This window comes from Symphalangus syndactylus, chromosome 20, assembly GCF_028878055.3.
Source record: "Symphalangus syndactylus isolate Jambi chromosome 20, NHGRI_mSymSyn1-v2.1_pri, whole genome shotgun sequence".
NCBI classification, from domain to species: domain Eukaryota; kingdom Metazoa; phylum Chordata; class Mammalia; order Primates; family Hylobatidae; genus Symphalangus; species Symphalangus syndactylus.
Window position 1 is genome coordinate 44859106 of NC_072442.2, and position 27897 is coordinate 44887002.

Consider the following 27897-nt stretch of genomic DNA (forward strand, 5'->3'; position numbering starts at 1 on the left):
AGCTTCCCTTCCCCCAGCCCCCAGCCTTGAGAGAGAAGCAACTGGGATAGGCTTAGGGAGGTGGGTGTCGGATCGGGGGTGTAGAGGATAGAGGAGCTGAATGTCTCTGTCCTCAGGGAGATCTTGAGATGACTCACATGCCACTGGAGGGGAGAGAGAAGCTGAGGGATGAATGGATTGCAAACCAGAGGGAGGGGCCGAGCTTCCGTGCCTTGATTCGCCCACGTCAGTTGCTTCAACAACATCTGCAGTGCGTGGGGTTGAGCGATCCCACTCGGGGGGGCTGGGGTGGGTAGGGCTTCCAGGCTGGCTGACGTTTGCTTCCCGCCCGCTGGGCCAGCCTGGAGCAGTTCATGAATGACTCACCTCATTGTCAGGCTGATTCACTGCTCCGCTAGGGACTTGGGTAGGGGGGCGGCCCCCTAGGTACGGCTCACACCCGCACACACGCGCACATACACATGCACGCACACACCCAGGCGGGGCTCCACTGGGGTCGGACACGAGGGATGGGATTTCTGTGGTTAAGAGGCAGGGGCACGCACACTATCTAGTGTGTGAATAACCTTGAAGTTTCAGTCTGTGGTGTACCAGTGTTTATTCACATTTAAATTAATTAAAATTAAACACAATTAAAACTTCAGTTTCTTAGCTGCACTAGCGACATTTCAAGTGCTTAATAGCCACACATGGTTAGTGGCTACTCTGGTGGGCAGTGTGAATAGAAAACATTTCCATCAACACAGAAAGTTCTATTGGACAGCTCTGGTTTACATAGCTGCCTACACACCAACTCAGAATCCACAACCTTCGCACACAAAGCCACACAAACAGATCAGTCCTCCCCGCCCCCATAGGCAGCAAACAACACACATTTAATTCCATACACATATTCAGCAGGCAATACCCAATCACCTACACAAGATTCTCAGTATGTACACACACTTCCTATCCAAATATGCCACCGTCCATACCAAGGCAAATGTAAAGATAAACACATAAAAAAAAGTATGTCATCACACTGACTTGAATACAACTGTTTGTTCGATAAAAATACAAATTCGGGGCCAGCCGCAGTGGTTCACGCCTGTAATCCCAACATTTTGGGAGACCAAGGCAGGCAGATCACCTGAGGTTGGGAGGTTGAGATCAGCCTTGCTAACATGGTGAAACCCCGTTTCTACTAAATATACAAAATTAGCTGGGTGTGGTGGCCCACACCTGTAATCTCAGCTACTTGGGAGACTGAGGCAGGAGAATCACTTGAATCCGGGAGGTGGAGGTTGCAGTGAGCCGGGATCACACCACTGCACTCCAGCCTGGGCGACAGAGTGAGACTCCGTCTCCAAAACAACAACAACAACAACAAAAAAATTAGGGTGAAGTGCATTTGCAAGTATACTGAAATAGACACAAACCCAAGCCATGTGGTTCCCATAACAATTCGCAGCACATGTTTGCAAACTCAAGTAAGGGGGAAGGGAACCCACATTTGTTGAGGTCCTGTTAATAGGCCAGGCATGGCGTTAGCCATTTCAATGCATTAATTCATTTACTCTCACAACAACCTTGTGAGGAAGATGTATTTTTTTTGAGACGGAGTCTTGCTCTGTCTCCCAGGCTGGAGTGCAGTGGCGAGATCTCGGCTCACTGCAAGCTCCGCCTCCAGGGTTCAAGCGATTCTCCTGCCTCAGCCTCCCGAGTAGCTGGGACTACAGGCACCCGCCACCACGCCTGGCTAATTTTTTGTATTTTTAGTAGAGACAGGGTTTCACCGTGTTAGCCAGGATGGTCTCAATCTCCTGACCTCATGATCCACCTGCCTCGGCCCCGCAAAGTGCTGGGATTACAGGTGTGAGCCACCGCGCCCGGCCGGAAGATGTATTATTCTTTATTTTTTTATTTTTTATTTTGAGACAGAATCTCACTTTGTTGCCCAGGCTGGAATGCAGTGGCATGATCCCAGCTCACTGCAACCTCTGCCTCCCAGGTTCAAGTGATTCTCCTGCCTCAGCCCCCAGAATAGCTGGGATTACAGGCGCCCGCCACCATGGCCGGCTAATTTCTTTTTTTTTTTTTTTAGACGGAGTCTCACTCTGTTGCCCAGGCTGGAGTGCAGTGGCGCGATCTCGGCTCACTGCAAGCTCCACCTCCCGGGTTCACGCCATTCTCCTGCCTCAGCCTCCCAAGTAGCTGGGACTATAGGCGCCCGCCACCACACCCGGCTAATTTTTTTGTATTTTTAGTAGAGATGGGGTTTCACCATGTTAGCCAGGGTGGTCTCGATCTCCTGCCCTTGTGATCCGCCTGCCTCGGCCTCCCAAAGTGCTGGGATTACAGGCATGAGCCACCGTGCCCAGCTAATTTTTGTATTTTTAGTAGAGACAGGGTTTTACCATGTTGGCCAGGCTGGTCTCGAACTCCTGACCTCAGGTGATCTGCCCACCTCAGCTTCCCAAAGTGCTGAGATTACACGTGTGAGCCACCGTGCCCAGCTGTATTATTCTTTTTTCACGGATGAGGCAGCTAAGATTCAGAGAGGTAAAGTAACTCACTCAAGGTCACACAGCCAGTTAGCAACAGAGTCAAATATGAACCAAGATTTGTCTGACTCCGTAGTCACTGCAGCATGCTATCTCCAAACTTAAACACAGACACACACACACACACACAGACACTCGCCAGATCTGTCCTCCTTTGTACCTAAGAAGATGGGGCTCCTCACCTAGCAGCTGTAGGTATTTGTGGAAGTGAGCATTGAGTTGCCCAGCCATTCTCACTCCCTCCTGACAAATGGCATCAAGTTGTTCAGCAAACACTTGTTCAGCCTGGGCAACATAGGGAGCCTTCATCTCTACAAAAACTAAACATAAAAAAATTAGCTGGGCTTAGGCCAGGCGCAGTGGCTCACACCTATAATCCCAGCACTTCGGGAGGCCAAGGCAGGTGGATCACGAGGTCAGGCATTCGAGACCAGCCTGGGCAACATAGTGAAACCCTGTCTCTACTAAAAATACAAAAAATTAGCTGGGCGTGGCTGGGCGCAGGGGCTCACGTGTGTAATCCCAGCACTTTGGGAGGCAGAGGCAGGCAGATTACCTGAGGTCAGGAGTTCGAGACCAGCCTGGCCAACATGGTGAAACCCTGTCTCTACTAAAAATACAAAAATTAGCCAGGCATGATGGCACACGCCTGTTATCCCAGCTACTCGGGAGGCTGAGGCGGGAGAATTGCTTGAGCCTAGAAGGCAGAGGTTGCAGTGAGCCAAGATCGTGCCACTGCACTCCAGCCTGGCCTGCAGAGCGAGATTGTCTCAAAAAAAAAAAAAAAAAAATAGCCAGGCGTGGTGGCGGGCACCTGTAATCCCAGCTACTTGGTAGGCTGAAGCAGGAGAATTGCTTGAACCTGAGAGGCAGAGGTTGCAGTGAGCCAAGATCGTGCCACTGCACTCCAGCCCGGGCGACAGTGTGAGACTCCGTCTCAAAAAAAAAAAAAAAAAGTTAGCTGGGCTTGGTGGTGTGTGCCTGTGGTCCCAGCTACTCAGGAGGCTGAGGTGGGAGGACTGCTTGGGCCCAAGAGGTGGAGTCTGCAGTGAGCCATGACTGTGCCACTGCACTCCAGCCTGGGTAAGGGAGTAAAGTAAGTCTCAAAACAAAAACAAAAACAAACTCATTTTCTGAGTGTCTTCAATGTGCCACATGCTGGTTCACAAAGGTGAAAAGCCACAGTCTTCCTCTGAAGGAGTATTAAGTCAAGCAGGGAGGCCGGGCGCCGTGGCTTACGCCTGTAATCCCAGCTACTTGGAAGGCTGAGGCAGGAGAATCGCTTGAATCCGGGAGGCGGAGGTTGCAGTGAGCCAGAGATCAAGCCATTGCGCTCCAGCCTGGGCAACAGGGAGACTCCGTCTCAAAACAACAACAAAAAAAGAGTGGGGTGGAAAAGGATTGGTGGAAAGAGATTGCTGCTGACTGGGAGGCTGATTGGTTGGAAGACCAGATAAAGCAGGGAGGCAGAGGCCAGAGCGCTGCAGGTTCTGGGGATTTTATATGTCATTCTCCAGTCACTAGGGAAGGATTGAAGAACTTTTCAGTGGAAAAATAGGATCCCATTTGTATGTCAGAAAGAAAGAACAGGCCGGGTGCGGTGGCTCAAGCCTGTAATCCCAGCACTTTGGGAGGCCGCGGCGGGTGGATCATTTGAAGTCAGGAGTTCGAGACCAGCTTGGCCAACATGGTGAAACCCCGTCTTTACTAAAAATACAAAAGTTAGCTGGGCGTGGTGGCGGGCGCCTGTAATCCCAGCTACTCGGGAGTCTGAAGCAGGAGAATCACTTGAACCCAAGAGGCAGAGCTTGCAGTAAGCTGCGATCGCGCCACTGCACTCCAGCCTGGGCGACAGAGCGAGATTCGGCTTAAAAAAACAAACAAACAAAAAAAAAAGTAAAAGAAAGGAGCGGGGGCAGGATTAGGCATCGTGGGGCCGAGATGCTTGAACTCACCTGAACCAGGGCTGAACCAGCCGACTGGGACGAGGAGCCGCTTGGGGGCGACCGAGAGCCCATCCGTTTCCTTTTAAGACCAGAGCGGAAGACTAGAGCGAGAAGTACCTTTGCGTCGGGGGGAAAGAAATATGCCCGCCCCTTTAAGAAGGCGGAGACGCCCGAGTGGCGGCGTCTTCGAATGCGGCCTGAGGCGCCTGCCCCCAGTCTCCCGGCGACTTTTCCTACATCGCAGAGACTCATCCCTCTGACCCCACCCCGGGAGCACTGTCCCTCGGAGTCCGAGACTTCCACCTGGGTCGTGTCCGAGGCCCCGGCGACTCCCCGGACTCGGGGAGCCGGGCCAACCTCCCCGCCGAGGCCCACCCGCCGTCTCTATGGTAATGCCGCGCCCAGCTTGGGGCCTGGCGGGCCGCAGGGCCCCCCGGCCTCCGGAACTGCTCGTGGGGTTCCAGCCCCTCGCCCGCGCAAGCTGCAGGACCGGGGTCTGGGTGGGGGTTCGGCGGAGTCGGGAGACCTGGGCTCTCGTCAGGGCTTGTCATGGACGCGCCGGAGACCCTGAGAAAGCATTCTCCTCTCCCGGGCCTCAGTTTCCCCCCTTTTGCCTTCCTACCCTCCTGGGAAACCCCCCTTTCCAGTGCGCTCAGACGTCACTACCGCTTGGGTCCATCCCTTTCCCCTCCCCGCCCCACCCTTTCCACTTTTTTTTTTTTTGGACGAAGTCTCGTTCTGTCGCCCAGGCTGGAGTGCGGTGGCGCGATCTCGTCTCACTGTAACCGCCGCCTCCCGCCCACCCCTTTCACTCTGACCCTTAGAGTCTTGGGAACTGTATCGCCAGCTGTAGCTCCTGCGGCTCTGGCATCTGGGGTTAGGCACCACCTCTGCTCTGAGTTTGACACTCATTTGGAGCTGGCTACAGCAGCCCCGCTGGCTAGAAAGAAGGAACCGTGGACTGGGGCTTCCTACTTTCCTGGGACCCTAGTTTTTGGGCCTTGGATTAGGTAGGGAAACTACCGGCTTCATTTGCAGAAACAATGCCACTGTGCGGACGTGTTTGGATTTATGGTAGTTTCTCTTATGTTTGACATAAGATTGGTCAGGCGAAACCTTTGGGATATTGCAAAATCCTTAGGCCCAAGCCAGGGGCCGTGGCTGACACCTGTTTTTGTTTGTTTGTTTGTTTTCTTGAGACAGAGTCTCACTCTGTGGCCCAGGCTGAAGTGCGATCTCCGCTCACTGCAACCTCCATCTCCCAGGTTCAAGCAATTCTCCTGCCTCGGGTCTCACTCTGTGGCCCAGGCTGAAGTGCAGTGGTGCGATCTCCGCTCACTGCAACCTCCACTTCCCAGGTTCAAGCAATTCTGCTTTAGACTCCCAACAAGCTGGGATGACAGGCGGGCACCACCACCCCAGCTAATTTATTTCTATTTTTAGTAGAGATGGGGTTTCACTTTGTTGGCCAGGCCGTTCTTGAACTCCTGGCCTCAGGTGGTCCACCCGCCTTGGCCTCTCAAAGTGCTGGGATTACAGGAGTGAGCCACCATGCCTGGCCTGTGGCTGACACCTATAATCCCAGCACTTTGGAGACCACAGTGGAAGGATCACTTGAGCCCAGGAGTTCAAGACTAGCCTGGGCAATGTAGTGAGGTCCCGTATCTACAAAAATTTAAAAATTAGGCTGGGCGCAGTGGCTCACGCCTGTAATCCCAGCACTTTGGGAGACTGAGGCGGGCAGATCACAAGGTCAGGAGTTCAAGACCAGCCTGGCTAACATGGTGAAACCCTGTCTTAACTAAAAATACAAAAAAAATAGCCAGGCGTTGTGGCTTGGCCTGTAATCCCAGCTACTTGGGAGGCTAAAGCAGGAGAATTGCCTGAACCCGGAAGGTGGAGGTTGCAGTGAGCCAAGATCGTGCCGCTGGACTTCAGCCTGGGCAACAGAGCAAGACTCCGTCCAGAAAGGAAAAAAAAAAAAGGAAATAAATTAGCTAAGCATGGTGGTGCACACCTGTAGTCCCAGTTACTCAGGAGGTTGAGGTGGGAGGCTCACTTGAGCCTAGGAGATTGAGGCTGCAGTGAGCTATGATCTCACCACTGCACTCCAGCCTGGGCAATAGGGCAAGACCCTGTCTCAAAACAAAAGACAAAAACAAAATGTTTACGCCCATGTGCACAGTCCTGGAGAACTGCCCTTGCTCCCCTAGGCAGCCTTCCCTTGGCCCCCTTTCTTCCCTTCCAGGATTAGTGCAGATGGTTCTGAGTGGATTATGTTACAAGAAAGTTTTTTAATCTTTCTTTTTTTTTTTTTTAAGACAGAGCCTTGCTCTGTCGCCCAGGCTGGAGTTCAGTGGCACAATCTTGGCTCACTGCAACTTCTACCTCCCAGGTTCAAGCAATTCTCCTGCCTCAGCCTCCCAAGTAGCTGGGATCACAGGCATGCTCCACTAGGCCCAGCTAATTTTTTTTTTTTTTTTTTTTTGAGACAGAGTCTCGCTCTGTTGCCCAGGCTGGAGTGCAGTGGCACGATCTCGGCTCACTGCAAGCTCCACCTTCCGGGTTCACGCCATTCTCCTGCCTCAGCCTCTCCGAGTAGCTGGGACTACAGGCGCCCGCCACCGCGCCCGGCTAATTTTTTGTATTTTTAGTAGAGACGGGGTTTCACCGTGGTCTCGATCTCCTGACCTCGTGATCCACCCGCCTTGGCCTCCCAAAGTGCTGGGATTACAAGCGTGAGCCACCGCGCCCGGCCTTTTTTTTTTTTTTTTTTTTTTTTTTTTAAGACAGAGTCTTGCCCTGTTGCCCAGGCTGGAGTGCAATGGCACGATCTCGGCTCACTGCAACCTCCGCCTCCTGGGTTCAAGCGATTCTCCTGCCTCAGCCTCCTGAGTAGCTGGGATTACAGGTGCCCACCACCACGCCCAACTAATTTTTTGTATTTTTAGTAGAGATAGGGTTTCAATATGTTGGCCAGGCTGGTCTCGAACGCCTGACCTTGTGATCCGGCCCCACCTCAGCCTCCCAAAGTTCTGAGATTACAGGCGTGAGCCACCACGCCCGACCTAATTTTGTATTTTTAGTAGAGATGGGGTTTCACCATGTTGGTCAGGCTGGTCTTGAACTCCTGACCTCAGGTGATTCACCAGCCTTGGCCTCCCAAAGTGTAGGGATTATAGGCATGAGCCACTATGCCTGGCAGAAAGTGTTTTAATCTTTTTTTTTCGAGACGGAGTCTCGCTCTGTTGCCCAGGCTGGAGTGCAGTGGCGCAATCTCGGCTCACTGCAAGCTCCGCCTCCCAGGTTCACGCCATTCTCCCGCCTCAGCCTCTCCGAGTAGCTGGGACTACAGGCGCCGCCACCACGCCCGGCTAATTTTTTGTATTTTTAGTAGAGACGGAGTTTCACCGTGGTCTCGATCTCCTGACCTCGTGATCCGCCCGCCTTGGCCTCCCAAAGTGCTGGGATTACAAGCGTGAGCCACCGCGCCCGGCCGTTTTAATCTTTTTCTAAGAGGCGGGTCTCACTATCTTGCCCAGCCTAGCCTCAAACTCTTGGGCTCTAGGGATCCACCCACCTCAGCCTCCCAAGAAGCTGGGACTGCAGGAATGAGCTGCTACACACAGCTAAGTAAGTTTTTTAGAACACTTAGGTCTTTTTTTTTGTTTTGTTTTGTTTTGTTTTGATACAGACTCTCACTCTGTCGCCCAGGCCGGAGTGCAACCTCTGCCTCCTGGGTTCAAGCGATTCTCCTGCCTCAGCCTCCCGAGTAGCTGGGATTACAGGCATGAGCCACCATGCCCAGCTAACTTTTGTATTTTTAGTAGAGACGAGGTTTCTCCATGTTGGCCAGGTTAGTCTCGAACTCCTGACCTCAGGAGATCCACCTGCCTCGGCCTCCCAAAGTGCTGGGATTACAGTCATGAGCCACCACGCCCGGCCCTAGATCGTTTAAGTCTTTAACGAAATCCCATTTCTTCTCATTCCTCAGTCCTTTCCCAGCCGTAGCAAAAACAAACAAAAAACAATATACCTGATGGTATTGTTAGTGCTGAGAAGAAGCAGAGTGAGGACAGAATGTGCTTGCAAATGGCATTTCTCAACCCCAGTTGGTTTGTTTTCTTTTCAGGCGTGCAGTTTGCAGCAGCTGTTTGCTGTGGAAGAGGAGTTTGAAGATGAGGTAGGGAAGTGTTGATGATCAGAGGTGGCAGACAAGGTCTTAAAATGTAAACACTCAGGTTCAGAACATTTTGGATTAGCCTGCACCAGCCTCCTTTTAGTTGACGTGTATGTTTTTGCCTGTGAGGTGCTGAGAAGTGATGAGAAATGTAAACAACCTACTTAACTGTCTTAGAAACAAAAAACCAGAGAGATGAATTGCCTAATTGTCATACCTTTAAATTATAAAGGCTCTTTCCTGGAAGCTGTGTCATCTAGCTGATTTAATTCACCTCTGTGATAACATACTTGTGGTGGGAAGGGCTGTGTTTGTAGAGCCAGAACCATGTAAGAGATAGATAGCATAGTTACTGGATGGCAGGAGACCAGGGGTCAGCAATTGGCTATGTGAATCAGGGCAAGTTACTTTATTCTCTGGTCCTCTGTTTTCTCTTCTACAATATGAGGGATGCTCTTCTGCCTCAGATGTTCTTCCCTTCCCTGTCTCTAATCACAAGATGAGGGGTGAGACTAGATCCAAAGCTTGCACGTTAGAATTACCCTTGTCTAGGCCCTACCACACATCAATTAAATCAATTTCTGGGAATGGCCCAGCCAGGGATATTTCTTTTTTTTCTTTTCTTCAACATTTATTTTAAGTTCAGGGGTACATGTGCAGGTTTGTTACATAGGTAAACATGTGCCATGGTGGTTTGCTGCACAGATCATCCCATCACCTAGGTAATAAGCCCAGCATGCATTAGCTATTCTTCTGATGCTCTCCACCTCCCTGCCTCTGGCAGCCCCCAGTGTGTGAACTTCTTTCTTTTTTTGGAGACAGGATCTCTTTCCGTCACTCAGGCTGGAGTGCAGTGGCACAATCACGGCTCACTGCAACCTCAACCTCCCAGGCATAAGTGATCCTCCCATCTCAGCCTCCTCAGTAGCTGGGCCTACAGGTGTGTGCCACCATGCCCAGCTAATTTTTCGTTTTTTTGTAGAGACAGCGTCTTACTCAGTTGCCCAGGCTGGTCTCAAATTCCTGGGCTCAAGTGATCCTTCTGCCTCGGCCTCCCAAAGTGCTGGGATTACAAGTGTGAGCCAGCGGGCCCATCCTGATTTTTTTTTTTTTTTTGAGACGGAGTTTCGCTCTGTCGCCCAGGCTGGAGTGCAGTGGCACAATCTCGGCTCACTGCAAGCTCCGCCTCCCGGGTTCACGCCATTCTCCTGCCTCAGCCTCCCGAGTAGCTGGGATTACAGGCGCCCGCCACCGCGCCCGGCTAATTTTTTGTATTTTTAGTAGAGATGGGGTTTCACCATGTCAGCCAGGATGGTCTCGATCTCTTGACCTCGTGATCCCCCCGCCTCGGCCTCCCAAAGTGCTGAGATTACAGGCGTGAGCCACTGCGCCCGGCCTGATTTTTGTTTTTACAAATAATTCACAACTGCCAGTTTTGTCAAGGAGATGTGTCCTTGTCTTTGTCTTTGGAGATGTGTGATTACAGGCTGAAAAAGTGACTGTTAAAATGACCCTCTTGGGTCTTACAAGGTGGTGATGGGACTGCTAGGCGAGTAATGGAATTAGAGTAAAGGAATCTGACAGCTGAAGTTTCTGTTCCCTGAAAATGGCAGATCAGTCCCTTCCCCCTTCCTAAAGCAGATGATGTCATGTCTGAGAGTGAGCTCTTTGGGAGAAAAAAGATCATCAACCTCCAGAGTCATCAGGATTTTATTACTGCTATAGTTCTGGTCATTATTATTATTGTTGAGTCCTGTGGTGGTCCTGCCTGAGTATGGGACTCACTTAATAATACACAAAGCAGGAAAAAGCCTTTCTCTGGCCCAGACAATCCAGTGCGGCAGCAGAGGGTGGGGGTGGCGGGGACCCTCCTGTCAGTTAAATCAGCAGTTCTGACTCAAAACCACCCTCAGAACAGGTCTGTTGCTCTTGAAGGTGTCAATCTCACCTTGCTTCCCAACTGGAATCCATACTTTATTTAACTTGCCTGAAAAGCTATATTTAACTTCTGCCTTTTTTTGCTGGCTCCAAGGCTTCTCTGGCTTACTGAAGGGTAGCTATCTCTGTGTAGTGTGTGTGTGTGTGTGTGTGTGTGTGTGTGTGAGAGAGAGAGAGAGAAAGAGAGCACACGAGTGTGTATTGGGGATGAGGAGTGAGCTAAGGACAGGCAGCATGACCAGCTGGATAGATCCCTGTTTAGATAACAGGCCAGACACCAGAAAGTGGTCTCCTTGAGATGGTTGTTGTGTGACCTAGGGTGATTTGTCTGACTTCTTGGTGCCGTGGAACATTTGCTTTTCCTGCTGTCCTCCTCTAACTGCCCCTCTCCCCACCCATGAAGACTGAAGAAAGAGGTTACCTGAAGACTTAGGCTTAGATTGGAGTGTTTTTGATAGAGCCTTGTGTAGGCCCATGGGTGAGGTCAGAGGTGGTAAGAGACAGAGACACCACCATTGCCTTTCATGCTTTGGTTTCTTTTTCTTTCTTTTTTTTTTTTTTTTTGAGACAGTCTCACTCTGTCACCCAGGCTGGAGTACAGTGGCACCATCTTGGCTCACTGCCAACCTCTGCCTCTCAGGTTTAAGTGATTCTCCTGCCTCAGCCTCCTGAGTAGCTGGAATTACAGGTGTGCACCCCCATGCCCAGCTAATTTTTTTATTTTTAGTAGAGACAGGGTTTCGCCATGTTGGCCAGGCACTCGAACTCCTGACCTCAAGTGATCCTCCTACTTTGGCCTCCCAAAGTGCTGGGATTACAGGCATGAGCCACTGTGCCTGACCCTCATGCTTTGGTTCCTTTCAAGTATCTACACACAAACATACATGCCAAGTGACTGAACAGTAAAAGCAGAGGGGTTCTTGATTTCCAGGTGCCAAGATCTACCATCTCTGCTTCCTTGTAGGATTTCTTGTCTGCTGTGGAGGATGCAGAGAACCAGTTTGCTGGCTCACTGCCTGTGAATGCTGGGCGCCTGAGACCTGTCTCTTCTAGGGCACAGGAGACTGTGCAGGCACAGTCCTCCAGGCTGCTGCTGTTACACCCTACTGCTCCCTCAGAGGCTTTGGGCCTGCCAGACCTGGACCTCTGCCTCCCTACCTCCAGCATGCCCCGTGCCGACAGCTGTCCATCATGCATAGGAACAGCTCCCCTAAGGCCTGTCTCTACTTCCAGCAGCTGGATTGGCAATCAGCAGAGAAGAGTGACAGTGACAGAAGGGCTCAGAGAGCCAGCAAGACCTCAATCCTCAGCCCTACACCCCCTACTCACCTTTGAGAGCCAACAGCAGCAAGTTGGTGGCTTTGAGGGGCCTGAACAAGACGAATTTGATAAAGTCCTGGCAAGCATGGAGTTGGAGGAGCCTGGCATGGAGCTGGAATGTGGAGTCAGCAGTGAGGCCACACCAATCCTGCCTGCCCAGCAGCGGGAGGGTTCAGTGTTGGCTAAAAAGGCCCGGGTAGTTGATCTGAGTGGATCTTGCCAGAAGGGGCCTGTGCCTGCCACCCACAAAGCAGGTATCATGTCAGCCCAGGATGAGTCTCTAGATCCTGTCATCCAATGTAGGACTCCACGACCCCCCTTGAGACCTGGTGCTGCGGGTCACCTTCCTGTTCCAACTGCCTTAACAGTTCCCACTCAGCAATCCCACTGGGAAGTCTGTCCACAACGCTCCCCTGTTCAAGCACTTCAGCCTCTCCAAGCTGCTAGAGGGACCATTCAGAGCAGCCCTCAAAATTGTTTCCCTTGTCAGCCATTCCAGTCTCCAAGTTCCTGGTTAAGTGGCAAAGTTCATTTACCCAGACCTCGAACTCCCAACTCAAGCTGTTCTACTCCCTCAAGTACTAGCTCTGGATTATTTCCTCGGATACCCTTACAACCCCAAGCTCCAGTGTCTTCCATTGGGTCTCCTGTTGGTACCCCAAAAGGTCCCCATTCCTCCCTGGGTCCCCAGGGAGCTCTGCAGACACCCATAGTCACCAACCACCTGGTGCAGCTGGTCACTGCTGCCAGCCGGACACCCCAGCAGCCTACCCACCCCTCCACCCGAGCCAAAACTCGCCGTTTCCCCGGCCCAGCTGGAATCCTGCCTCACCAGGTGAGTGAGCTTGCTTTCTAGGATTTGGGGGGCAAGGGAGAGAAGCAGAGTTCCAGCACTGTCCAGCCCTAGCATATCTTCCCTCCTGCAGCGAAGGAAGGAAGGAAGTGCAGAGAGGCTTTTCAAAGCTGCAGGAGAAATAAAAGGGAAGAATTGAATGCTAGAAAATCCACTGTGAAAGAAGTGCTTAAGGCTCTGAGGACGTCATAATTTTCTTTTTTCTTCTCTTTTTTTTTTTTGAGATGGAGTCTTGCTTCAACATCCAGGCTGGAGTGCAGCGGCACAATCTCAGCTCACTGAAACCTCTGCCGACCGGGTTTAAGCGATTCTCCTGCCTCAGCCTCTTGAGTAGCTGGGACTACAGGCCCCCGCCACCATGCCTAGCTAATTTTTGTATTTTTGGTAGAGACAGAGTTTCACCATATTGGCCAGGCTGGTCTCGAACTCCTGACCTCAAGTGATCCGCCCGCCTCAGCCTCCCAAAGTGCTGGGATTACAGGCGTGAGCCACCACGCCCGACCCACTTTTCCTTTTTTTAAGAATTAGGCCAGGCGCAGTGGCTCACGCTTGTAATCCCAGCACTTTGGGAGGCCGAGGCGGGTGGATCACGAGGTCAGGAGATCGAGACCACGATGAAACCCCGTCTCTACTAAAAAATACAAAAAATTAGCCGGGCGTGGTGGCGGGCGCCTGTAGTCCCAGCTACTCCGAGAGGCTGAGGCAGGAGAATGGCGTGAACCCGGGAGGCAGAGCTTGCAGTGAGCCAAGATTGCGCCACTGCACTCCAGCCTGGGCGACAGAGCGAGACTCTGTCTCAAAAAAAAAAAAAAAAAAAAAAAAAAAAAAAAAAAGAATTAGAGATTGGCTATGTTGCTCAGGCTGGTCCTGAACTGGGCTCAAGCCATTCTCCCGCCTTAGCCTCCCAAATAGCTGAGACTACAGGTGTGCACTAGGGCAGGAAGTCATTCATGTGCATTTGTTAAGGACTTATGTGTTGGACAATTTGCTTGGAACTGAGAATACAGAGATTAAAAGAAATAGTTCCTGTCCTAAAGAGCGTACAGTGAAATGGAAGAAACAGATGCAAACAAACATGCACAAAGCACACAGTGTGAATAGGGGTCATTCCCTGGGTGCTGGGAAGACACTGGCTGTACCTTAGGCTTGCCGAGTGGGCTTTGGATGGATGAGTAGGAGGTTAACAGGTGTGTGGCGGGGTGGGCGCTGTGCTCTGTGGATGTTCCAGCAGTGGGAAAGCAGGGAAGAGCGTGTGTAAGGGCACAGAGGCAGAAGAGCCAGGTGCTCTCAGATCCACAGAACAGTTCATTGTGGCAGGTGTGGGGAAGCTGGGGCTGAAAAGGAGACAGCCCTGGTGAGAGTTGGATTTAACTAGTCTTGGATCAGATCCCAGATAATTGGACTCTGAGGATCTGGACTGGTTGTGATAGGTGTGCCCTCTTCCTCCCATTTTAAGGGTGTTTGAAACAATTTCTGCCTGTTACTTGCTCTCCCCTAGCACGTTAGCAGATATCCAAAGAGGCCGTCTATGTTCCTCCTGGGCTGGATCTCCCTGGAGGAAAGGGTTAGGACTTGGAGAAAGCTGCCCCTTTGCTCATCACAGGCCTCTCAATTTTTCTTTCTTTCTTTCTTTTTTTTTTTTTTTTTTTTTTGAGACAGAGTCTTGCTCTCTTGTCCAGGCTGGAGTGCAGTGGCACAATCTTGGCTCACTGCAACCTCCGCCTCCTGGCTTCAAGCAATTCTCCTGCCTCAGCCTCCCAAGTAGCTGGCATTACAGGCATGCGCCACCACGCCTGGCTAATTTTTGTATTTTTGGTAGAGATGGGGTTTCTCCATGCTGGCCAGGCTGGTCTCGAACTCCTGATCTCAGGTGATCCACCCGCCTCCGCCTCCCAAAGTGCTGGGATTACAGGCATGAGCCGCCGTGCGCGGCAGGCCTCTCTATTTGTGTCATGCCACCTCCAGGCAGCCCTGGTTTTTGCACCTGGGCTAGCTCCGGCTTCCTCACATTTTCAAACCAATCCCCAAAGTATCTTTTTTGAGCTGCCAAAGAGGCTCCTGAGACTTTGTTAGGAGAGATGTAATATGTGTTAATTGTCCCTGATCATTTCCTGAACCCGTTATGTAACCCAGACAATAAGCTGTACTTGTAAATAACAGCTGCTGAGCTTGCTCTCACCTTCTCCTTCCCTCCCCTGTTAGCAGAGTGGGAGAAGTCTGGAGGACATCATGGTTTCCACGCCCCAAACTCCGACCCATGGTGCTCTGGCTAAATTCCAGACAGAGGTAACTTATGCAAATATTAACTTTCTGGGTGTGATTTGAGAGTGAGGGGCATCCCCGTGTGTTTCAGGAGTTAAGAATCAAGAGCCGATGCTGCTAGGCCCGCTTGCTGGTGTCACACACTAAAAGGCATTTCAGGCAGGTAGTTGGGGGAGGCAGCAATTTTATTGGCATTAAGCAAGGCCTGTCCTGGTGCCAGGTAGGTATTATCTGATGCCATGGGTCCAGACTTCTTTCCTATCTAAGAAATAAAGGCCCAGCTAGCTCCAGCTTCCCCCAGGGGAGGAGACTGTGATAAGTATTATGAGATTGTGTCTCAGGAGCCCTTCCTCTCAGGTTTCTGAGAACCGAGCTGGGAAGGATCTGCCTTCTCTTGCCTTTGCTGGGTTCCCTTTCGTGGGTGAGACCCTGCTTCCCTACTCCTTGGGGTTCTGGTTGACCTGCTCTGCCCTCAAACCCAGTTTTGCTTTTAATTCTCCCCAGTATTTTTTCTCTGCTGTAGCTCCGCAGATCCGCCAGTCCATTTCAGATCCAAAGCAGCAAATACTTTCTGGATTCAAAGCATGTATTAATGTAAGAAGGTTAATTGTTAAAGCTAGAAGCATCCCAAATAGAATATGACTGGTTTTAAAATGGCTAAGCCACTCTGGAAGCCTATAAATATACGCGGTGTATCCCTACCCCTAAGACTTTTTGAGTCTGTTACAAAAAATAAGCGCGGATAGCCTTCTGCTTCAATGCAGTTAAAGTCAGGAGCTGATTTTATTTTATTTTATTCTATTCTATTCTATTCTATTTTATTCTATTTTATTTTATTTTACTTTATTTTTGAGACGGATTCTCGCTGTGTTGCCCAGGCTAGAGTGCAGTGGCGTGATCTTGGCTCACTGCAACCTCCACCTCCTGGGTTCAGGCTATTCTCCTGCCTCAGCCTCCCGAGTAGCTGGGACTACAGGCATGTGCCATCATGCCTGGCTAATTTTTGTATTTTTAGTAGAGACAGGGTTTCACCATGTTAGCCAGGATGGTCTCCATCTTCTGACCTCATGATCAGCGATTCTCCAGCCTCGGCTTCCCGAGTAGCTGGAATTATAGGCGTGTGCCACCAAGCCTGGCTAATTTTTGTATTTTCAGTAGAGATGGGGTTTCACCATGTTGGCCAGGTTGGTCTCGAACTCCTGACCTCAAGTGATCCGCCCGCCTCAGCCTCCCAAAGTGCTGGGATTACAGGCGTGACCCACCCTGCCTGACCTGTTTGGTTTTTGTTTTTTTTCTTGAGACAGAGTTTCACTCTTATTGCCCAGGCCTCCCAAAGTGCTGGGGTAACAGGTGTGAGCCACTGTGCCTGGCCAATTTTTGTATTTTTAGTAGAGACGAGGTTTCACCGTGTTGGCCAGGCTGGTCTCGAACTCTTGTCTTCAGGTGATCTACCCGCCTCGGCCTCCCAAAATGCTGGGGTAACAGGTGTGAGCCACTGCATCTAGCCCAGGAGCTGATTTTATTAAAAATTTGTTTTTCATACCTAGTCCTGCAGACAGGACCTGATTTTAAAAAGAAAAAAAAGAGAGTATCTGCTGAATGAAACCTGTGATATGCAACAAGATTTTCACATGCTTCAAATGCCAAAGCAATCAGAAAAAAAAGAAAAAGAAAAAAAAAAGATTTCACATGCCATTTTCTGGCCTTGGAGATAAATGAGAGGAGAGACTGTGGCCATTGTACTACAGTTTTTGCGAGGGGATTTGCCTTTCCTCTCTCACCCTTCCACCCTGTTTCAATCAACAGTCTGTAGCAAGGTAGACCTATTCATACAGGCTCCCCCTCTGCTCTGTGGTACCAGATTGTTGCTAGTTCCCAGGCATCTGTGGAGGAGGATTTTGGGCGAGGGCCCTGGCTGACAATGAAATCTGCGCTAGGCCTGGATGAGAGAGACCCTAGCTGCTTCCTCTGTACCTACAGCATTGTCATGGTGCTGCGCAAGGTAAGGATTCTGGGTGCTGAGACCCAAAGGAAAGACCATTTTTCTCCCTCTCTGACCTACTGCCCTACTCCACCTTAGGAAGGGGCTGCTTGCTCCCTCGTACCCTATACAAGCAGCAGCACGAAGCCCCTTTGGTTGTATCTTCCACTTACCTAACTTTTCACTGTCATCCATAGGATTGTGCCCAGGTGGAAGGAGAGAGTGGGTTATGGCATGCCTCTGCACTTCCAGGCCCTGGATGGGCTGGGGTGAGCACACTGCCTCCCTCAAAGCTCCCTAGCGGTTAAGGGTTGTGTGCAGAGACATGCCAGTACATGTGCCAACATATCCCTGCCTGTGACTGCTATGATGGAACACTGTGTAAACACATATAAACAAAAGAAAGTGCTGGACACAGTGGCTTACACCTGTAATCCCAGCATTTTGGGAGGCTGAGGTGGAAGGATCACAAAGGTCAGGAGTTCGAGACCAGCCTGGGCAACAAAGCAAGGCTCTGTCTCTACAAAAAAATACGAAAAAAAAAATTAGCTGGATGTGGTGGCACATGCCTTATAGTCCCAGCTACTAGGGAGGCTGAGGCCAGAGGATCACTTGATCTTAGGAGGTTGAGGCTACAGTGAACTATGATCGTGCCACTGCACTCCAGCTGGGGCAATAGAGCGAGAACTTGTCTCCTTTAAAAAAAACCCAAGGCTGGGCGTGGTGGCTCACACTTACAATCTTGAGAGGTCAAGGCGGGCGGATCACCTGAGGTCGCAAGTTCAAGACCAGCCTGACCAACCTGGAGAAACCCTGTCTCTACTAAAAATACAAAATTAGCCGGGCATGTTGGCACATGCCTGTAATTCTAGCTACTCAGGAGGCTGAGACAGGAGAATTGCTTGAACCTGGAAGGCAGAGGTTGCAGTGAGCCAAGATGTGCCATTGCACTCTAGCCTGGGCAATAAGAGTGAAACTCTGTCTCAAGAAAAAAAACAAAAACCAAACAGGTCAGGCGGGGTGGGTCACGCCTGTAATCCCAGCACTTTGGGAGGTTGAGGCGGGCGGATCACTTGAGGTCAGGAGTTCGAGACCAACCTGGCCAACATGGTGAAACCCCATCTCTACTGAAAATACAAAAATTAGCCAGGCTTGGTGGCACACGCCTGTAATTCCAGCTACTCGGGAAGCCGAGGCTGGAGAATTGCTTGAACCCAGAGGCGGAGGTTGCAATGAGCCAAGGTCGTGCCATGGTACTCCAGCCTAGGCGACAGAGCGAGACTCCATCTCAAAAATAAAAAAATAGGCCGGGCGCGGTGGCTCATGCCTGTAATCCCAGCACTTTGGGAGGCCGAGGCGGGTGGATCACGAGGTCAGGAGTTCAAGACAAGCCTGGCCAACATGGTGAAACCCCGTCTCTGCTAAAAATACAAAAATTAGCCGGGCATGGTGGCGGATGCCTGTAATCTCAGCTACTCGGGAGCCTGAGGCAGGAGAATCGCTTGAAACCAGAAGGCGGAGGTTGCAATGAGCCCAGATTGTGCCACTGCACTCCAGCCTGGGAGCGAAACTCCATCTCAAAAAAAAAAACAAAAAACAAAAACAAATAAAAAAGAAAAGAGGCAGGGGAGAGAAATGAAGGACCTCCCAGCTCTAGGTCTGCCAGAGAGAGATGGGATACCTCCTTGTCCTCCACAAGGAAGATCATCACTGTAACTATACACTGACCCCTCATACTCCCGGTTGCCCTGGCACACTTGGAGACCTGGGAAGTCACAGGTGGGCCGTGGAAGGCTCAGCATATGCCTCTCCTTGTAAGCAGGCAGCCCTGAAGCAGCTTCCTAGGAACAAGGTCCCCAACATGGCGGTGATGATCAAGTCCCTGACTCGGAGCACAATGGACGCCAGTGTGGTTTTCAAGGACCCCACGGGTAAGGAATTAGGTCCTAGGTTGTCTGATGAGTGGGCTCCACTGAGGCCAGGAAATGAGGTGGAATCACCCTCTCCCTTTGCAGACAGGAAAACTGAGGCAGTGAGCAGCCCACTTCCCAGCCAGGGCCCATACCAGTCGCTGTGCTGCCCTTGACCCTGAGACTGATGGGCCATGTGGTATTTGCAGGAGAGATGCAGGGGACGGTGCACAGGTTGCTGCTGGAGACGCGCCAGAATGAGCTGAAGCCTGGCTCAGTGCTGCTGCTGAAGCAGGTATGGGGAGCAGCTCTCCACACCACTGCCCCCCGGATAGAGCCCTCAGTGTCTGTCTCCTTACCTGTCTGGCTGCCTTCCTCTACAACACCAGGCATGGAGTGGCTGAACCATTGCTAGGCCCTGGCTTGAGCTGAGGGAAGGCCTGCGGCCCTTGAGCTGGCCCTCATTCTTCAGGGTGGATAGGGATGGAGGGTTGTGTTAAGGGAAGATTGTGGCAAATGGTTCTCTTCTGGGACCAAGGCTAGGCAGAGGACACCAAGTGAAAGGCAGGTGGGAGCCAGGTGGCCATCTGGCAGTTCCCAGTGCTCCATCAGGACACTGACCTTCCCTTTCCTTGATTCCAGATTGGAGTGTTTTCTCCTTCACTTCGAAATCACTACCTCAACGTGACACCCAACAACCTGGTCCATATTTACAGCCCGGATTCTGGGGATGGGAGCTTCCTCAAGCCATCTCAGCCCTTCCCCAAGGTAAGAGGAGCAGGATGGAACGGGGGACTGGTAAGGCCCTCCTTCTGCCTGGATCTTCTGATTTCTTCCCCTCTTCCACCCTGGGGAGCAGAGGTCTGAAGAGGGCAGGTGCTCTGAGGTGAAAAGGTATCTTTGGGGACAGGACCATCTCCTATCCCTCATCCAGCCGCCTGGCAGATGGCTCAGTAACAGTACCTAGAGGAGCAGCTGGCTTCTTGGTGATCCCTGAGCATCTGATGGCAGGCTTGAACATCTGAGAGGATAGGAGTCACTTGAGAACTAACCAAGTGAAGGGCCCACCAGGGGGTGGTGGCAGTAAATGACCGAGGGTCAGATCTGCTACAGGTGGCAGTGTGGAGAACAGTGAGCTACAAATGGCCTGTCAGGTGAGCCAGCACCTGCTCTGTGTCTTCCCTCTTGGCGTCTGCCTCTGCTAAATTAGGGGGAAGCTGCACAGAACACTGGTGGGGACATCCTCTTTAGGAACCGAGACGAGCATTTGGCATTTATGGGAGGTAAGCATGGGCTTCCAGGCAGATCCACTCCAGGGTGAGAGTGCAGATCCTGGACTTGACATGCCCTGCCCCCACCACCTTCCTGGGATCTTGTGTACTGAAAACGTGTACTGTGACCTTGGGCAAGTCCTGTCGCCTCCCTTGCAACAGCTTCATCTATAGTACGTTTGACTTGATGACCTCTAGTCACCTTAGACAGAGGTTTTCATCTAAGCTCCAACTTTCCACTTCCATTTTCCTCATCTTTCCCCTTAGCCCCTCCACGTTCTCTCAAAATCACCCCACTTCTAAACCCTTTCTTTTTCTTTCTTTTCTTTTCTTTTTTTTTTTTTTTTTTTTTTTTTTTTTGAGACAGAGTTTTGCTCTGTCACCCAGGCCAGAGTGCAGTGGCGTGACCTCGGCTCACTGCAACCTCTGCCTTCCAGATTCAAGTGATTCTTCCACCTCAGCCTCCCGAACAGCTGGGACCATGCCCAGCTAAATTTTTTTTTTTTTTTTTTTTTTTGAGACGGAGTCTCGCTCTTTCACCCAGGCTGGAGTGCAGTGGCGCGATCTCGGCTCACTGCAGGCTCCGTCCCCCGGGGTTCACGCCATTCTCCTGCCTCAGCCTCCCTTGTAGCTGGGACTACAGGCGCCTGCCACCTCGCCCGGCCAATTTTTTGTATTTTTAGTAGAGACGGGGTTTCACCGTGTTAGCCAGGATGGTCTCGATCTCCTGACCTCGTGATCCGCCCGCCTCGGCCTCCCAAAGTGCTGGGATTACAGGCGTGAGCCACCGCGCCCGGCAATTTTTTTGTATTTTTTAGTAGAGACAGAGTTTTGCCATATTGGCCAGGCTGGTCCCGAACTCCTGACCTCAGGTGATCGGCCTGCCTTGGCCTCCCAAAGTGCTGGAATTATAGGCATGAGACACCGTGCTCAGCCTATTTTTCTTTTAAATTTCAAATTATCTATACTTATTGAAATAAATCAAAATAGTACAGAATAAGCAAAAAATGGATCCTACCCTTCCCCACTCCTATTTCCTAGGGCTAACCATGGTTAACCATTTAATTATCAGTATTTATTTTTATTTATTTTTTTGAGATGGAGTCTCACTCTGTCACCCAGGCTGGAGTGCAGTGGCATTTTCTCAGCTCACTGCAACTTCACCTCCCGGGTTCAAGTGAGTCTCCTGCCTCAGCCTCCTGAGTAGCTGGGATTACAGGTGTGTGCCACCACAGCTGGCTAATTTTTGTATTTTTAGTAGAGATGGGATTTCACCATGTTGGTCAGGCTGGTCTTGAACTCCTGACCTTGTGATCTGCCTGCCTCGGCCTCCCAAAGTGTTGGGATTACAGGCGTGAACTAGGCGTGCCCGGCCTAGTTTTTGTTTTGTTTATTATCTGCTGCTTTGGGTGTTTGGTGTTTCAGCTCCCTCCCTTCAGCATGGGCCTGGGTGGCTGGCCCCTGCCATACTCTTCCATCATGTTTGTTTTTTTTTTTTTTTTTTTTTTTTTTTTGAGAGAGGGTCTCAGTCTGTCACCCAGGCTGGAGTGCAGTGGCATGATACTGGCTCACTGCAACCTCTGCCTCCTGGGTTCAAGCGATTCTCATGCCTCAGCCTCCCAAGTAGCTAGGATTACAGGCGTGTGCCACCATGCCCGGCTCTGTTTTTGTATTTTTAGTAGAGATGTGGTTTCACCATGTTGGCCAGGCTGGTCTTGAACTCCTGACCTCAAATGATCCACCCACCTCGGCCTCCCAAAGTGCTGGGATTACAGGTGTGAGCCACCACACCTGGCCCCATCATGTTTCTTTCCTGAGCCCCACACTGTTCCTTTGAGGTTGTCTGGGTAGAGGTGGTGCCATCTGAAGGGATTTCAGGGACACAGGCATTGGTAACCAGATCCTCTGTCCCCAGGATTCAGGGAGCTTCCAGCATGATGTGGCTGCAAAGCCTGAGGAAGGCTTCAGAACAGCACAGAACCTAGCGGCAGAGGCGTCCCCTGAGGAAGAACTCCCAGAAGCAGGTAAGGCAGTCAGCCCGTCTGGGAGCAAGAGAGGTTCTATTTCCTGTTGAATAGCTGAACCAGAATCTTCCTGGCTATATCTTGTTCCTGTTTCCATGAATCTTTGGATCTTATATAATCTTACAGAAATCAGATACAGTGTCTTGTTTGACAAGGCTGCAGGCCACAAACTCGTTAACAGTGTGATGGGGCCATGTAAAACAAAGTGTCATCCACAGGTTTCCCCCATTTTCAGGTTATGTGCCATCAGCCACAAGGAGGAAACATCACCATTCCCTGTCCAGATGGACGGGCGCTGTCTTTGTGCCACACTCTGAGTCCTCTGTGGGCTGACGAGCGGACCACAGAGGCAGATTTCCCATCCTGACTAAGCTTAGAGGAGTGCTGAGGAGTCAGACGTCCACTGGTTTTTGGGAGAACCAGGCTACAAACCAGAGAGGCCCAAATGCAGACCCCTTGTGGTTGGGCCAGCTGCTTCCTCAGGAGGCATCACCCAGGTGAAACTAACACCATTCAGGATCTAGTTTTAGCTTTTTTTATTTTAATTTTTATTTTTGAGACAGGGTCTCATTCTGTTGCCCAGGCTGGAGTGCAGTGTTATGAACATGGCTCACTGCAGCCTCGGCGTCCCAGGCTCAAGTAGTCCTCCCCCCTCAGCCTCCCGAGTAGCTGGGACTACAGGTATGTGCCACTATGCCCAGCAGTTTTTTTTTTTTTTTTTGAGACGGAGTCTCACTCTGTCGCCCAGGCTGGAGTGCAGTGGCGCCATCTCGGCTCACTGCAAGTTCTGCCTCCTGGGTTCACGCCATTCTCCTGCCTCAGCCTCCTGAGTAGCTGGGACTACAGGCGCCCGCCACCATGCCCGGCTAATTTTTTGTGTATTTTTGGTAGAGACGGGGTTTCACTGTGTTAGCCAGGATGGTCTCGATCTCCTGACCTCATGATCTGCCTGCCTCAGCCTCCTAAAGTGCTGGGATTACAGGCGTGAGCCACCGCACCCGGCCATGCCCAGCAATTTTTAAATTTTTTGTAGAGACAGTTTTGCCATGTTGCCCAGGCTGGTCTTGAACTCCTGGGGCTCAAGCGATCCTTCTCTCTCTGCCTCCCAAAGTAGTGGGATTAGAGGCATGACCTACCGTGCCCAGCCTGGTCTTAGCTTTTTGATTCCAAAAATTCAATCCCGTCTGGCCCCAAAGTTCACAGGATTATATGTGGGCAGAAACCTACCCAGGTGCCGAGGCAAGAGACTGATACAGTCGAATACAGTCTAATACAGAAAATAGTTAGAATAAGAAAAGTTATACTAGAAATAGGATATAGAGATGATTATATATGGATATTACCAATCATTAGTTTTTAGTACGAATCTCTGTATTATGATTATAACTGAGAAAAAAACCAGCCAGTATAGAGTCAAGAGCTGAAGAGACATCGTGAGAAGTGACCAGAAGACAAGAGTTGGGTGCCAGATGTAGGGTCCAGCCCTACTGGGCCTTGTGGGTTTTCTCTTCGTGTGCAGAGATGAGAGATTGTAGAAAAATAAGACACGAGACTAAGAGAAAGTAGGAAAGACAGCTGGGCCCAAGGGGCCACTACCACCAATGCGTGGAGTACGGTAGTGGCCCCAAATGCCTGGATGCGCTGCTATTTATTGTATACAAGGCAAGGGGGCAGGGTAAGGAGTGTGAGTCATCTCAAAAGATTGATAAGGCCAAGCAAGTCACGTGTCCACATGACAGGGGCCTTTCCCTTTGTGGTAGCTGAAGCAGAGAGGGAGGACAGCATGTGTCAGCGTTTTTTCTATGCACTTATCAGAGAGATCAAAGACTTTAATACTTTCACTAATTCACTACTGCTATCTTCCAAGAACTTAAAAGAAGAACCAGGTATACAGGCGGAACATGAAAGTGGACAAGGAGCATGACCACTGAAGCACAACACCACAGGGAGACGTTTAAGCCTCCAGATGACTGCGGGCAGGCCTGGCTAATGTCAGGCCTCCCACAACAGCTGGTGGAGCAGTGTTCTCGATCTCCCCCAAGGAAAGGAAAACTCCCTTTCCCAGTCTGCTAAGTAACGGGTGCCTTCCCAGGCACTGGCACTACTGCTAGACCAAGGTGTCCTCAAGCAGCCCTTATCAGGGCGTGACAGAGGACTTTCACTCTTGTCTTCTGCTCACTTCTCACAGTGTCCCTTCAGTTCCTGACTCTGTACTGGCTGGTTTTTTTCTTGGTTATATTGATAATACAGAGATTAGTACTAAAAACTAATGATTGGTAATATCCATATATAGCTGGGCGCGGTGGCTCACGCCTGTAATCCCAGCACTTTGGGAGGCCGAGGTGGGTGGATCACGAGGTCAGGAGATCGAGACCATCCTGGCTAACATGGTGAAACCCCGTCTCTACTAAAAATACACAAAAAATTGGCCGGGTGTGGTGGCAGGCGCCTGTAGCCCAGCTACTCGGGAGGCTGAGGCAGAAGAAGGGCATGAACCGGGGAGGTGGAGCTTGCAGTGAGCCGAGATGGCGCCACTGCACTCCAGCCTGGGCGACAGAGCGAGACTCGTCTCACACACACAAAAAAATCCATATGTAATCACCTCTATGTCCTATTTCTAGTATAACTTTTCTTACTCTGTTTTCTTCATTATACTGGAACAGTTTGTGCCTTCAGTCTCTTGCCCCAGCACCTGGGTAGGTTTCCACCCACAATAATGGATAGGTATTCTCACACTACCTAATTCACAGTATACCAATGGATAAACCACAAAGGCCATTATATCTTGTGAAAAAGCATACGTCCCTTATCCTGGAATCTTGCATTGCCTGGAAGCCTGCACTCTTTCTTTGTGAGACAAGCCAAGGCATCACCAGAAGGTTGCTGGTAGTGACAGAGAGTTGACTATAGAATATTAGGGCTGGTGGGCCGGGCGCGGTGGCTCATGCCTCTAATCCCAGCACTTTGGGAGGCCAAGGCGGGTGGATCACGAGGTCAGGAGATCGAGACCATCTTGGCTAACATGGTGAAACCCCCTCTCTACTAAAAATATAAAAAATTAGCCGGGCGTGGTGGTGGGCGCCTGTAGTCCCAGCTACTCAGGAGGCTGAGGCAGGAGAATGGTGTGAACCCGGGAGGCAGAGCTTGCAGTGAGCCGAGATCACACAACTGCACTCCAGCCGGGGCGAAAGAGAGCAACTCCGTCTCAAAAAAAAAAAAAAAAAAAATTAGGGCTGGTATCACATCTTCAGTGTAGGGACAGACCTGCGAACAGGAAGCTACCAATGGTGGCCGGATATTGCTGGAGACCAATACTGATTCTTTTTTTTTTTTTTTTGAGACGGAGTCTTGCTCTGTTGCCCAGGCTGGAGTGCAGTGACACAATCTCAGATCACTGCAACCTCCGCCTCCCCGGTAAAAGCGATTCTTCTGCCTCAGCCTCCTGAGTAGCTAGGATTACAGGCACGTGCCCCTACACCTGGTTATTTTTGTATTTTTAGTACAGATGGGGTTTCACCATGTTGGCCAGGCTGGTCTCGATCTCCTGACCTTGTGATCCGCCCGCCGCAGCCTCCCAAGTGCTGCGATTATAGGCATGAGCCACCGCACCCGGCCCAAATAACTGATTTTTGATTCTTACCCTGATTCCTAATTTCTTAGTTTCCTAGCCCATGCTGATTGCCATTCCCCTTCATTTCGTACTGTGTTTCTCTAGACAGTCATGGTGTAGTTAATGCAGGGGAACTTTTTTTGTTATAAGCAAATTCCAGTCCTACCTCCCTGGGTACAGTGCGAGTCACCATAATGAAATTGTGAATGCTCCCCAAACTAACTTCTGTCCTTCCTTCCAGCAGTGATATTTACTGAGTGCTCTTGCCAGATGCAGAGCTAGGCTCTTGGGTGTAGCTTACAGACAGTCTGAGTTACTCCCAGGGTTTCCTGATCCCATCCAGTAGGCAAGAGTTTTCTAGTTGGCAGCAGTGGTTCTGGTGTAGATGGAGCTTGAGTATGCTCACGTTGGGCAAGTTGTTTTACCTCTTAAAAGCTTGTTTTGTTGGACCGGGCGCGGTGGCTCACGCCTGTAATCCCAGCACTTTGGGAGGCCGAGGCGGGTGGATCACGAGGTTAGGAGATCGAGACCATCCTGGCTAACGCGGTGAAACCCCGTCTCTACTAAAAAATACAAAAAATTAGCCGGGTGTGGCGGCAGGCACCTATAGTTGTAGCTACTTGGGAGGCTGAGGCAGGAGAATGGCGTGAACCTGGGAGGTGGAGCTTGCAGTGAGCCGAGATCACGCCACTGCACTCCAGCCTGGGCGACAGAGTGAGACTCTGTCTCAAAAAAAAAAAAAAAAAGTTTGTTTCAGGTAAAGTGGGGTTGATAAAACAGGAGCTACCTGGAGATGCCCTACCTATGAATGTTTATTGAGGCACAGAGCAAGCACTCAGTCAGTATTAGCTGCTGCTAGTAAATAATATTGCTAGGGATTATTGAGGTCAGCTGTGTCCAAGTTCTCGGACATAAGTACCACATCTGAGAACTGTAGTGTTACACAGGCACTTTGAGGAAGGGGGTGATATTTTCCACTGTCAGATGAGAAGCCAATTAAGGAACTGTGTAACTCTGAACACATCTAATGGCTTTTCCCAGCCCTCTTTCTCCCTCAGCCAATGAGAGTTGCACTAGGTGACCTCTGAAGCCTTCCTGTTTGGCACTATGACTGGATGGAAGGAGAGGAATCAGTGAGGCCCAGGGGAATCCTCTTCCTCGTCAGAATGGCCCAGGGATTACGCCCCTGCCTTTTGTCATGTATGGGTACAAGGGGAGCAGAGGGAAGATGGAAGTCAGGCCAGCCTCAGGCCCATTGGCATGGGTACTACTGTCTGGAGGAGCCACCTGCCTAGCAGCTATACAACCAGGCCCAGGCCCACCTGAAGGGCAGAAACTTTGGACCTGAGTCACATGGAACCCTGATGTTGTCACTAAGGCTACCCATCATTCTCCTCTCTGTAGATGACCTGGATGGACTCCTGAGTGAGCTTCCTGAGGACTTCTTCTGTGGGACCAGTAGTTGAGACTGCCCCAACACAGGACACCCACCATGAGCAGGCAGCTCTGGGCATGTCTGGTCACATCCAAGGGGGAGAAGAAGGCCAGCATGATTGGAGAGTGGACACAGCGGGGGGCTTCTGTGGTTGCTTCCACCCTGGGTGTTTTCCCTGATATCCCCCTCATCTCTGCGCTGCCCTCACTTTGGGCCTTCCTTTGCCATTGGCACCAGAATCTGGCCTAAGACTGGCTCTCCAGCCAACAGGAAAGGCCTGTCACCCTCGCCTTGGGTGTCCCTCTCCTGTCTCAGCTTAACTTTAGAGGACATTGGGCCTGGTTTTTTTGTCCCTTCATACCCTAGTCCCTGGACAGCTGACGAGATGAAAGGAGCCATACCACAGCAATGACGGCCTGCCCCTCCACACAGGGGAGAAGCACGCTCAGGCTTCCTCTGCTTTGTCTCTTCAGACCTGTGGTTGCTCTGCTCATCCATGCCCAGGGTTCCCAGGTGCAGGACAGAGGTGTGGCCTATTGTACCTTGTTCTGAAATAAAGCAGCTCCTGCTTCTTCTGCCTCCCTTTCCTTTCCACCCCCTGCTGCTCCTGCCTAACTGCTCTGC

General features: G+C 50.9%; 1 protein-coding gene across 19 annotated transcripts; it reads left to right on the forward strand.

Annotated features, from left to right (window-relative positions):
• The first annotated feature begins 4546 nt into the window (after positions 1-4546).
• Positions 4547-27844, forward strand: HROB (homologous recombination factor with OB-fold). 19 transcript variants are annotated; one of them, XM_063629214.1, is made up of 11 exons: positions 4559-4878; positions 5314-5499; positions 8622-8672; positions 11572-12762; positions 14983-15066; positions 16904-17044; positions 18843-18954; positions 19143-19228; positions 19576-19701; positions 22120-22228; positions 27243-27844. In XM_063629214.1, exons 4-11 carry the CDS (start codon positions 11773-11775, stop codon positions 27302-27304), a joined length of 1710 nt encoding a protein of 569 aa, XP_063485284.1. In that variant the 5' UTR covers positions 4559-4878; positions 5314-5499; positions 8622-8672; positions 11572-11772; the 3' UTR covers positions 27305-27844. The 19 variants fall into 19 exon arrangements, with proteins under 19 accessions (XP_055112231.1, XP_055112233.1, XP_055112226.1 ...); XM_055256251.2 differs by lacking the exon at positions 5314-5499 and having other exon boundaries at positions 4555-4878; positions 14986-15066; XM_055256249.2 differs by lacking the exon at positions 5314-5499 and having other exon boundaries at positions 4557-4878.
• The last annotated feature ends 53 nt before the right edge of the window (positions 27845-27897 follow it).